Below are 11,694 nucleotides of genomic sequence, written 5' to 3'. Positions count from 1 at the left end.
ATACAATGCATTTGGAATAAATAATCAATGGAGCAATAAATTTCTCCCAAATATAAGTTGAAATTTTTAAATTTAAATTTCAAAGTAAAATTTGGTGGTGCCAAATTACCATATGTAATGCATATGATTGTTGCACATGCAACAGGATGTGCTGCTTTTCCAGAAGGCCAGAGTTCAGTTTCTAGCACCCATATGGACCTCAAGGGTCATGAAGTCAAGTACAATGAGTTTCCAGCTGGGTCTGCATCAGATTTCCTGTCTTTTAGATGACTAAAATTTTCTTTGAGCACAAGTGTGCTTCTGTGTGTAAAGGAAAAGGAGGCTGGAGGGACCATTGATTGTCTAACTGCTATCTGATCCCTAAAAGGAGAAAACCCACTTATTTCAAACCCTCCCTGGTGAGGCAGTACCATGTAGAAGTTAGATCCACTGATTGTCAGAGCTCTTCTTACCTACTTGGAGTTTCCATGGCTGATGTGGTCATCTCTATATTCCAGCATCACAGAGCACATAGACTTTGCCACACCCATACAGCAGCCAGCAATGGAACCGCTGTGCAATGGCAATCTCCCCACGAGCATGCATACCCTGGACCACTTACAGGGAGTGTCCAACAGAGCCAGCCTGCACTACACGGGTGAGAGCCAGCTAACAGAGGTGAGTACGCAGCCTCGTTCAGTCTGTGGTAATGATAGCCTCTCAGTTTTGGTGTAACTGAGAGCAGAAACAAGAGTGAGTGGCCAGGGCGCTTTTTGCTTTTTTTTGGGGGGGGGGGGTGAGGGGAGGCCCTGACTTAGGTGGCTTTTGGCTGAACCCAGTTCCTTTCAGGCCCTAGGACAGAGCTTGTGCTTCTTATGACTGTAACCAACACACCGCTCTGGGTGAACTGGTCCCTGCCTCCCACGGAGGGGCTCAGGAGAGAAACATATTTTCCTGTTGACATTCTTTAAAAAGGCAGGAGGACTGAAGCAGCATATGTCTAGCAAAGATTGTACCTCAAAGGAGAATTGGAGAACACGTCACAGATGCCCATGTAAAGGATAAGTTAAATAAGATATCAGACAATATACAGTGGCATAATTAGAAAGGATGTGGTAGAAATGTCATTCTGGTTAGTTTCATGTCAACTTGACCCAAGCTAGAGACATTGTAGAAGGAGCCTTAGTTGGGAAATGCCCCCACCAGACTGCCCTGTGGTGCATTTTCTTGGTTGATGTGGGAGTGCCCAGCTCACAGTGAGCAGTGCCTCCCCTGAGCTGCTTGTCCTGGGTGCTAAAACAAAATGGGCTCCGCAAGCCATGAGGAGCGAGCCAGGAAGCAGCCCCCTCCCTGGCCTCTGCCTCAGCTCCTGCCTCCAGGTTCCTGCCCTGCTTCAGCTCCTGCCCTGACTTCCTGTTGTGATGGAGTGACCCGTGAGTTATAATCTGAAATACATCCTTTCCTCTGCAAGTTGCTTTAGTCATGGTATTTTATCACAAGAGAAACCCTAACTAAGACAGATATTTGTTAGCATGAAGGAAATTTTAGAATATACTAAATGAGCAAACCAAAGGTATATTGCTCAAGGTTCTGCTGCTATCAGCAGTGTTGATGGAGGATTTTTTATACATTTGTAATAGATAGAAATAAACCAGAAAAAAAGAAGAAGAAAAAAGTGGTGGAGGAAAAGGTGAACACTGCAAGAATACTCAAAAGGGCTGAGAGTTGCAAACGCCAAGATTGGCTTTGCATAGTAAATGGAATAGAACAGCTCTGAACTATAGCTTACTTTTCCTGGTTTGGTCTGACAGAATGATTGAATGCTTTTGTACAAAAATCAGAGCCTTAAAAACAAGGATTTGGTGAGATTGTAAAATGGTGTGCCACTTTGGCAAAATAGTCTGGTGGTTGGTCAAAATGCAAAACATTGTTACTCTGTTACTCAACAATTCTACCCTTAGGAATATAACCTCAAACTACTGAAAATGTGTACCTATGAAACATGTACATGAAGGTTTACAGCAGTGTGTTGCTAATAGTAAAAAAGTTAAAACAACTCAAATAGCTATCAAATACTGGAGAGAAATAAAATGTGGCTTATTCATACAATAGAATATTATTAAGACATAAAAATGAATGAGAAACTGACAGATTAAATGACTTTGGTGAACCTTCATAATTTCATTTGTAGATCTTTCCATTTCTAATTTATAAATACATTTGGGGTTATAAATTATAAATGTACTACCTCCTGTCAACATTGTATACTTCTATTTGATGATTTCTGTGTCAAATATTATATGGAAATGTTTCCAAGTATTTTCTGTATTAACTGTGAATGAATAGAACAATTAAAAATTAAAAAAAAAAAAAAAAAGAATATACTAAATGAAAATATAGATTACCGTGTATACACACACTCACAGCAAATATCTGAAAAATACGTTAAGGGTATTTATGAACAGTGCCTGTGTAGATGACAAAACTGCAGGTAGTTTTGTTGCCCTTATTTTCTGGTGTTGCTATGACGACTGTGTTTCATGTGTCTGTAATTTGTATTACGTGGGAGAGGACCATGGGCTGTCAGAGTCATCTTAAGAGTGTCTTCCACAGACTGGCTCCCCAGCAGATGTACAGCAGTGTCCCAGAGAAGCATTTTGATGTTATACTCCACCACCCATCTCAGAAGCACCAGCAGCATCCAAATCTGATTTCATTATCAGCCCTCTCACCGTCCATCTCCTTCTGTTCCAGGTATTGCAGAATCTTGGCAAGGACCAGTATCCACAACAGTCACTTGAACAAATCGGCACCCGAATCGCCAAGGTTTTGGAAAAAGTAAGTCCCCCAAGGTGACTAGTAAGTCACCCTTTGACTTCTTAGTAGACTGTGGGTTCCCACATCTCTCACCTCTTCTGCCTCTGACTAACATGAGCAGAGGGCCAGGGTGAAGTGTCCCCACTCAGGACATCTCGGTCCCTTTCATAACTTCTCCATCACCACCCGTCACTCTCTCCCGCCCTTCTTTGCCTTCTGGGATGAGGCATGCCCAGTCAGCGTCGTCCCCTTTCCTCTGCCTGGGTGCTGACAGGTGCTGCTGGGAACCCTGGGACCTGGTACAGGAAGTGAGGCAGTGTGGGTGCTGACAGGAAGTACCGTGTGGAATAGCTTTCCTACTCCAGGCCTGAAGCACAATTACAATGCTGCACTTCCTGCAGCTCCGAGAAGGTGCCTGAAATCTCTTAACTTTTCTACCTCAAGAAGAGGAGTTAAGTTATTAATCTGATTTCTTTGTAGCTAAGAATCTGTCTGGTGCTGTCTGATACTGGAGAGGTTATTTATAATAGTGATTAAGAAAAGCAGCTCACTTCAACGTGAATATGACAGATGCAGTAACAACTGCCTTGCTTTGGGTATCACACACGGGAATTATCCATTTATAATAAAAGTGGGGCACAGATGTGATCTACAGACCCAAATAAATAAATAGTAAGAAGTAAAGATTGCTGAAAGCGCTTGAGATCGACCTAGAAGGCACATGGGAAGTGGAGGCAGAAGACAGGCTGGGCTGGCCATTCTCAAATGTGTCCATAGAAGTCCTCTGCCTGATAGGAAAACCAAGTGATACAGACAGCAGTTCAGTAGTGACCCAGACTCAGGACCACCACATAGGAGCAGCCAGGCTCACCAGGAAGATCCTGCAGGGGCCAATTTAGTCTAGACTTTAAAAATCACATGAAAGAACTGACTTTATGAATCAAGATCACAGAGCAAAACTAAAAATGCAGGGAGAGGTTAGCAAAGGGTGTAAAAACAGGATCCTCACCCTGAATGCTAGCGAACAGGAGAGAAAGAGACCTGAGGGGTGGTAGACTGGAAGGAAAGGGAAAAAAACCAAAGAGATAATCAAGAAGAATGGAGGAAAACATGACAGGAAAAAAATGTAATCCAAGATAGAATTAAGTAAGACTTAGCAAGTTCTCTTATTTCTATAAAATATGTCTAGTTAAAAAGGCATGTTATGTGATAGAGAAACTAATCCAAAAGAGTTAGCAACAATGCTTATCCAAGCAAATTATTATATTTTAATAAAGCAAGAGGGACTCCTTGACACTTATCTCCTGACACAGCAGTTTAGTCTCCAGGAGAGATCGCCCCATTTCAGAACAAATGCATCCTGCACAGGATAAAATGCTGCTGAGTTACTAGTGGTCTTACACAAAGCAGGTGTCCACAGGTCTTTGTATTTATTTAAAAGTACAAACAGGCCAGGCAGTGGTGGCACACAGTTTTAATTCCAGCACTCGGGAGGCAGAGCTAGGCAGATCTCTGTGAGTTCAAGGCCAGCCTGGTCTATAGAGCGAGATCCAGGACAGGCACCAAAACTACACAGAGAAACCCTGTCTCGAAAAGACCAAAAAATAAATTAATTAATTTAAATTAAATAAATAAATAAAAACACAAACAGACCACAAGTGTGAGTGTGAGCTCACTGAGACCAGGGCCGCAACTTAGAATCTAAGCTGGTCTGGAGGATGAAGAGGAGCCCAGACCTGATGCTGATCTGGAGGATGATGAGGAGCCCAGGTCTGATGCTGGGTCTAGAGGATGATGAAGAGCCCCAGGCTACTGGAACTGAGCCTCAGACTCGCACTCTGAGCCAGCAAGTCTGCAAGAACAACTTAGGCTTGGGAGAGCTAGAGAATGAGATGGCTGGCAGAAGGGGGAGTTGAAAGAGAAACAGCGGCATATTCAAAAGAATTACAAAGGAAAGAAATTATTCCAGATGAAGACAAAGGAAGAGGAAACACAGGCCAGCATGCTGGATAATACCCAAGGAAAACAGAACACAAACAGGATCGGTCTTTTCATCAAAAGGAGGCAGAGCTGCAGGTGGAGAACCACAGGCTTTGGAGCATCTTGGGCTGCATAGTGAGTTCAAGGCCAACATGGGCTAGACAGTAAGTCCTTGTTTCAAAAGTACAAACCAGAAATATACCAAAAAAAAAAAAAAAAAAAAAAACAGGAAATGAAAAAAAAAAAAAAGAGCCAGGCAGATCTCTGAGTTCGAGGTCAGCCTGGTCTATAGAGTGAGATCCAGTACAGGCACCAAAACTACACAGAGAAACCTTGTCTTAAAAAACAAAACAAAGACAGAGCAATATTAAAATTATAATTTGTAAAAACATTCCTGAAAGAAAAAAGTTTGAAACTGTATCTTGAAAAGACAAATCCTCCAGGCTAACCAGAGCTATGTAGAGACCCTGTCTCAATAAATAAATAAACTACGTAGAGAGATCCTGCCTAATAAATAAAAATATATATAAAAAAAAAACTTTAAAAAAAGCTGGATGGTGGTGGCTCATGCCTTTAATCCCAGCACTTGGGAGGCAGAGCTAGGCCCGGATCTGTGAGTTCAAGGCCAGCCTGGTCTACAGATCGAGATCCAGGACAGGCACCAAAACTACACAGAGAAACCCTGTCTGGAAACAAACAAAAACTAAAAGAAATGTGTCATACCATATATTTGGGGAATTTAACCAAGATAGCCAATTCTAAAACATATTTAGTAAAATTGTATTTTTAATTACTAGACTGCCCCGCCCCCCCCCCCCGTGTGTGTGTGTGTGTGTGTGTGTGTGTGTGTGTGTGTGTGTGTGTGTACTTTGAGTGCAGACATGTACACCATACCAGTGTAAATGTCAGAGACAATTTTCAGGAATTGGCTCCTGCCACCTTGTGGGGCTAGGGTCAAACTTCGGTCTTTAGTCCTGTACACAAGTGCCTCTTCCTACCAAGACATCTCACCTGTCTCTGGAAGTCTTCAGAATAGACTTCCAGTTGCTAGGTTTTTGACAAAGACTCAATTCCAGAAGTCAAAGGAGTAATATTTTTAGGAAAAAACTGAGCCTTGAGCTACCAAGTTGAACATGGTATAAAGTCCATATGCAAATGGTGATGGGCTTGCAGAGACTTTTGCTGCCATGCACCCCTTCTGAGAAGCTACCCATGATGGATTGTGCTCTGGACAGCCTAGATGACCTTAGTAGCATTAGTAGAAGGGACTAATGTCAAACCTGGTGTCTGCCTGCACAGCTTAAATGCTCTATGGAAGCCACTGCCGTATATGATGACCCATCCTCTGAAAATACAGGTGTGCTACAGCTGTCAAAAACAGACTGAGCAGGTAAAGGTGCATAAAAGGTCCAAGCAGTGTGCTGATTGATTAGTAGGTACTGGTTAGAATTGAAGACCTTTGCTGATGTAGAAGACAGAAGGGATGTAAGGAAAAGTAAGAGCCATTAGGATGTAACCCAATGTGAGGTATCATCATATATTATCACTGGGATTAATTAAGGCATTACAATACAGGTACCCTGTAAGTTTTCCTAAATATCAAAAGATAGACAGAAAAGGATTGAGTAAAGTGTACATACAGGAAACAAGTACACACACACAGGTACTTGCAGATGCATTCAGGGATTGGGGCAAGCTAATTAATCATAGCCATAAATGCAAATGGGTTTACCTTGCCTATTAAAAGAACAAGACTTTTCAGAGTGGTCAAAATGCATAACCAGGGGTTGGAGAGATGACTCATTGGTTAAGAGCACTGGCTGTTCTTCCACAGTACCCAAGCTCAATTCCCAGCACCCACATGGCCACTCATAGCTATCTCCAGTTCTAGGGACCCTGATGCCTTCTTCTGGCCTCCATGGACACCAGGCATTCATGTGGTGTACGTACAAATACAGGAAAAATAACCATAGGGGTTTTTTTGTTTTTTGTTTTGTTTTGTTTTGTTTTGTTTTTTCGAGACAGGGTTTCTCTGTGTAGCTTTGCGCCTTTCCTGGAACTCACTTGGTAGTCCAGGCTGGCCTCGAACTCACAATGATCCACCTGGCTCTGCCTCCCGAGTGCTGGGATTAAAGGCATGTGCCACCACCGCCCGGCCTAGGTTTTTTTTATTATTATTTTATAAGCACACTCATAGGTTGTGCTGAGTTCAGAACACACCTACATAGAAATTAATTAGATTTAAAATAAAAGATTTTAAATGGACGAGGCCTACAATGCAAATACAGAACCCACTGAAAACCACAAGTTTAAGGACACAGGAAAAGCACCAGGTTCTTTGTCAGTTGCTGGCGGTGGTGGTGCGGCTCTCCAGGCGCAATACAGAGAGCAGCTGCCCATCTGTTCACGGTTCTGTCCTCACGGCTGCACTCACCTGAAGTCACTCACTGCAGAGGCGAGACACCAAATCCACTTCACGCACATATTGGACGCCTCCTGGGAAGGCTGCAAGAGCTGGCCAGGCTCCAGCTGCAGTTGTCTCTACCTTAGCAAAGTGCGTGACTCAAGGCTCTGTCCAGAAAATGAGTTGCCTGCCTTTAATCCACCTTCAAGGAAGCAATAGTGAGATCAGTTGTGCCTCAGCAGAGTTTGTGGAAACCAGAAGTCGTCTTACGGTGCTGCATAAAGAAATGGCAAGCCCAGAATTCTGTGCCAGCAAAAGTACCCTTCTTCAGAAGCTGAGCCAGAAATGAAGATGTGTTCAGGTGGTCAAAAACTGAGAGACTTCTCCACTAACAGATTGAAACTGAAAAAAAATGTCAAGGGAGATCTGTAGGAAAATATCTCAGGTAAAAGTATGGATATACAAGAAATGAAATTAAAAATTAAAATGCACAGTGACATCAAAAGAATGATTGTAGCACCTGAGCAGCTCACCCGTGTGACCATCTAAAATGCACAACAGCACTTACACAGGGAGGAGAGAGCGCTGAATGGGGTTTAAAGAACCCCAGTTTAACTGGTGTCAGTCAGATTGTAAGAGGAATAATTTACATGTTTTTAGAAATATATGTTTTTTTTTTTTTTGGTTTTCCGAGACAGGGTTTCTCTGTGTAGCTTTGCGCCTTTCCTGGAGCTCACTTGGTAGCCCAGGCTGGCCTCGAACTCACAGAGATCCGCCTGGCTCTGCCTCCCGAGTGCTGGGATTAAAGGCGTGCGCCACCACCGCCCGGCCTAGAAATATATGTTTTAAGCCATAGGCTAACTACCTTTTTTTTTTTTTTTTTTTTTTAAGTTTTTCAAGACAGAGTTTCTCTGTGTAACAGCCATGGCTGTTCTGCTGGAACTCCCTTTGTAGACCAGTCTGGCTTCAAACTCCCAGAGATCCTCCTGCCTCTGCCTCCCAAGTGCTGGGATTAAAGGTGTGTACCACCACCGCCTGGCTAACATTACCAAGATTATTTTAAGATACAGCTTAGTAGATGGAAAATGCAGTAGCATAAAAGTGTCTCATTAAATTAAAGGAAGTCAAGAAAGATACAGGCATAGAAAACATCAAACTAATAATACAGACAGAGATGCATCAGGAGATGGGTACAGAGTCGGAAATGTAAGTCACGTGTGCATCGGCCTTTTAGACCCAGCTATGTGCTGCTTAAAGGACACTTTAAATATCTGAATATGAAAAGGTTGAAAGTACAGATATGAAAAATGACATCATGCAAAGTGACAAAAAGGAATTGAGTATCACTGCATTCTTATAACAAGGAAACATTGAGATAAAAAGCATTCATGGAGTGAAAGTGTCATTTCACATGGATAAAGGAGTCTATAGTAAGCTGGGTCATGACCCCCAAAAGGTGTCCATATCTGAATCCCTAGAGTCTATGAAAGTTACCTTAGATGAAAGGGGGTATTTTGCACATAAGATTTTCAGAATTTAGAGATGGAAAGGTTATCCTGGTTTATATAGGAAGACACTGTGTGCACCCACAGGTAGTCTTCGAGGAGGGAGGAAAGAGGAGATATAACTCAGGTACAAGAGCCTGTGGTACCATGACCACAGGAACATAGGCAGAAGTGCTATGATCCCCAGACAAAGAATGCCGTCCACCACCAGAGGCTGAAGGAAGTACGAAATGGTCCTCTTCTCAGTCAGTGCAGGAAGCTCAGACCTGCTGAGCATGGATTTGCAGTGATGCTGATCTGGGTTTCTCGTCTCCAGTATTGTGCAAATAACAAAGTTCTGTTTCATTAAATCAATAAGCTTGAGTCAGTTTAGTACAGCCATAGGAATCTAACCAATACAATGTAGAAGACCTCTATTACTGTATCTATTCAATAACATGGCTCTGAAATACATACTGTGTAAACATAGACTTACCTAAAAGAAAAAAGTAGACATACTTCTAATCTAGGTAGGTTTTAATATACATCACATAATAGCTGTAAAATAAGCAGGAAAAATGAGCGGTTATACACTTGACCCAGATGACATGTGCAGAGCATGTCTGGCAGTGACAAGGTCATGTTCTTCCAAGTGCCTAAGAAAGAGGATCATATACTGATTGACAGAAAGAAAAAAAGCTTCAACATCAACAGCATTCCAGAGTTTGAAATCACTTAGGATATTAGGATTAAGCTAAAATAAGTAAAACTACTTAAAATGGAGAGGGGGGCTTTCATATAGATATGAAGAAATTGGAAACTTACAAAAAATTTCTAAAACTGGGGAAACACAAATGCTGAAAGATATAACAAATGGAAAAATACAGCCATATTCCTGAGTGTAAAGTCCCCAAAGCCTAGGAATGTTAGTTCTTCCTAAGTTAATTTGTGATTTTTAGCAATAACAATAAAAGTGCCGTGTTTTCTCCAGCACCAGACAAGCTAATTGTAAGTTTATCCACAAGAGTGAACAATGAAGAATTACCAGGCAGACTGTGAAAAATAACAGTTGGAGAAGAGGAGGATTTAACCTCGTATTAAACATACATGAAGTCCTTAATTAAAACTGTTTAATAGTGGTGCATGAATACGCAGGGCGATGAGAAAGGATAGAAAGCTAATTGCATGTGGCAGCTTAGCATATAAAGGCAGCCCCTCCCCCAGCCCAGTGCAGAGAAATACATGTTTTATGCTGGATAGGAAAAATGTAAAATTAAATCCATTCCTTACACATACACCAAGATAAATATTAAGTGGATCAGAGACTTAAATTCATCTAAAAATGGATCTCATGTAAGTACAAATAGAATGTGGGGTCCTTGTGTGACCTGATTGTGGCAAACATTTTCTGATTGTCTCAGAATTCACATGCAATATAGGAAGAGGTTAACAAATTACATAGGTATTTAAAACTAACATTCACATGAACACTATAAACAAAGTGGATGGGCAAATGTAAACCTCGGAGCTATAGTTTCAATTGACACTATAGATAAAGCATTCTTAAACTTAATTTCTAAGGAGCTCCTAAAGGAAGAGAAATCAATGTCTCTTGGGAAAGGATAAATATAACAGAAGAAAGGATTAATGAAGGAGCAGAGGAAATGATGAAAATATAAAGAACAAGTGCAGAAACTAGAGTGTTTCATTTTAAAGGACTGTACAGGAGGGTGGTGATTCAGACAAACCAACTGAGTAGGGAGCCCTCTGGCTAGGGAGAGAACTGGTGGTCTCAGTGAGAAGAGCGGGTTACTGAGCCCAGTGATCTCCACAGTACACTGGCAAAATGGCAATAAACCACAAGGACAGTAAGTCAGACAAAAGCCATGGGAAAGTTTGAGACATCTCACAAGTTCTTGACCACATTGAAGTCAGGGGTTCTGATAAATATCCCAGGATTTCATTTGGACAGTCTGAAGATTTGTGCCTTTTAAGAAGGGCCCAATCAGGAAGGAGCCTTTGCACTGTGGTATAGCAGCCAAAACTCAGTTCCCAGTGATTGAATTCAGTAGGCCAGCTCTCACACACCATGTGAGAAGACAGAGGTTCTTTGTAAGAAGATAACCTTGGGTCAACACCTGCCACCAAGCCTGATGACCTGAGTTTGACCCCAGAACCCACACAGAAGAAGGAGAGACCCAAAGCCTTCATGCTATCTGCTGACCTCCACATGAGTGTTGCACCATATGTATATGCACATGTACATGCATATACACACACATTAAATAAATAAATGCAAAGAAAATTAAAATGCCCTGGTGTCCAGTGATATTTTCAATGAGTATGAGCATTAAATTTTATAATAAAATTTGTCATTTGAAAAAAGATCACATCATCTGGAGCCTCTGAGGTATTGTAGACAAAGGTCAGACCCTCCACTAAGCTGTGCTAGATATCCACAGGAAAGAAGAGACCATAGACGTAGACCTGCAGATGATCTAGGCTCTGGAGTTAAAACAAGGGACTTTAAAATATCAGTAATCAATATGCGCAAGAAGACAAAAGGAAAGTGGAGCAAGATTGAGAAAAAAAAAAAACATTCTCTAGACAATTGGATTTTGTGAGAAAAAAATCAAATGGACTTTTGGGGGCTGAGAATTATAAAAACTGAAATTAAGGACTTAATGCATGAGCTTAAAATCAGACCAAACAGTGGAAGCCCAGAAATAAGTCCTTACGTAGACAGTCAAGTGATGTTTGACCAACACTAAGATTGTTCTCTGTGACAAATGGTATTAAGAAGATGATATATCCACATGGGAAAAACTAAAGCTCAACTCTTACCACAAATATAGCTGAACTCAAATGGCTTGAAGGCATGATTCTTGGAAGAATCCATGGAACTCAAACACTGGGCTTGGCAAGGGGATTGTGGTTGTGACACCAGGAGCACAAACAACAAAAGTCAAAACAGTAAAAGAGAGACCAGGCTCCACCATGACTAATGATTTCTATGTATCATGCACAGGA

General features: G+C 41.6%; 1 protein-coding gene across 4 annotated transcripts in view; it reads left to right on the top strand.

Annotated features, from left to right (window-relative positions):
- Ttc17 (tetratricopeptide repeat domain 17) overlaps nt 1-11,694 on the top strand; it is a 105,676-nt gene that overhangs the window by 71,864 nt on the left and 22,118 nt on the right. For all 4 annotated transcript variants that reach the window (XR_013050606.1, XR_013050605.1, XM_042275781.2 and 1 more), the window contains 2 exons: nt 498-657; nt 2,734-2,817. Coding sequence is in view for 2 of the 4 variants with exons in the window: in XM_042275781.2 (XP_042131715.1) it covers nt 498-657; nt 2,734-2,817 (244 nt within the window). In the remaining 2 variants the exon portion in view is untranslated. The remainder of the gene's footprint in view (nt 1-497; nt 658-2,733; nt 2,818-11,694) is intronic.

The sequence above is a fragment of the Peromyscus maniculatus genome, chromosome 4 (genome assembly GCF_049852395.1).
Source record: "Peromyscus maniculatus bairdii isolate BWxNUB_F1_BW_parent chromosome 4, HU_Pman_BW_mat_3.1, whole genome shotgun sequence".
In the NCBI taxonomy this organism is placed as follows: domain Eukaryota; kingdom Metazoa; phylum Chordata; class Mammalia; order Rodentia; family Cricetidae; genus Peromyscus; species Peromyscus maniculatus.
Note: the sequence above shows the minus strand (reverse complement) of the source record. Positions and strands in the feature narration are given on the sequence as shown.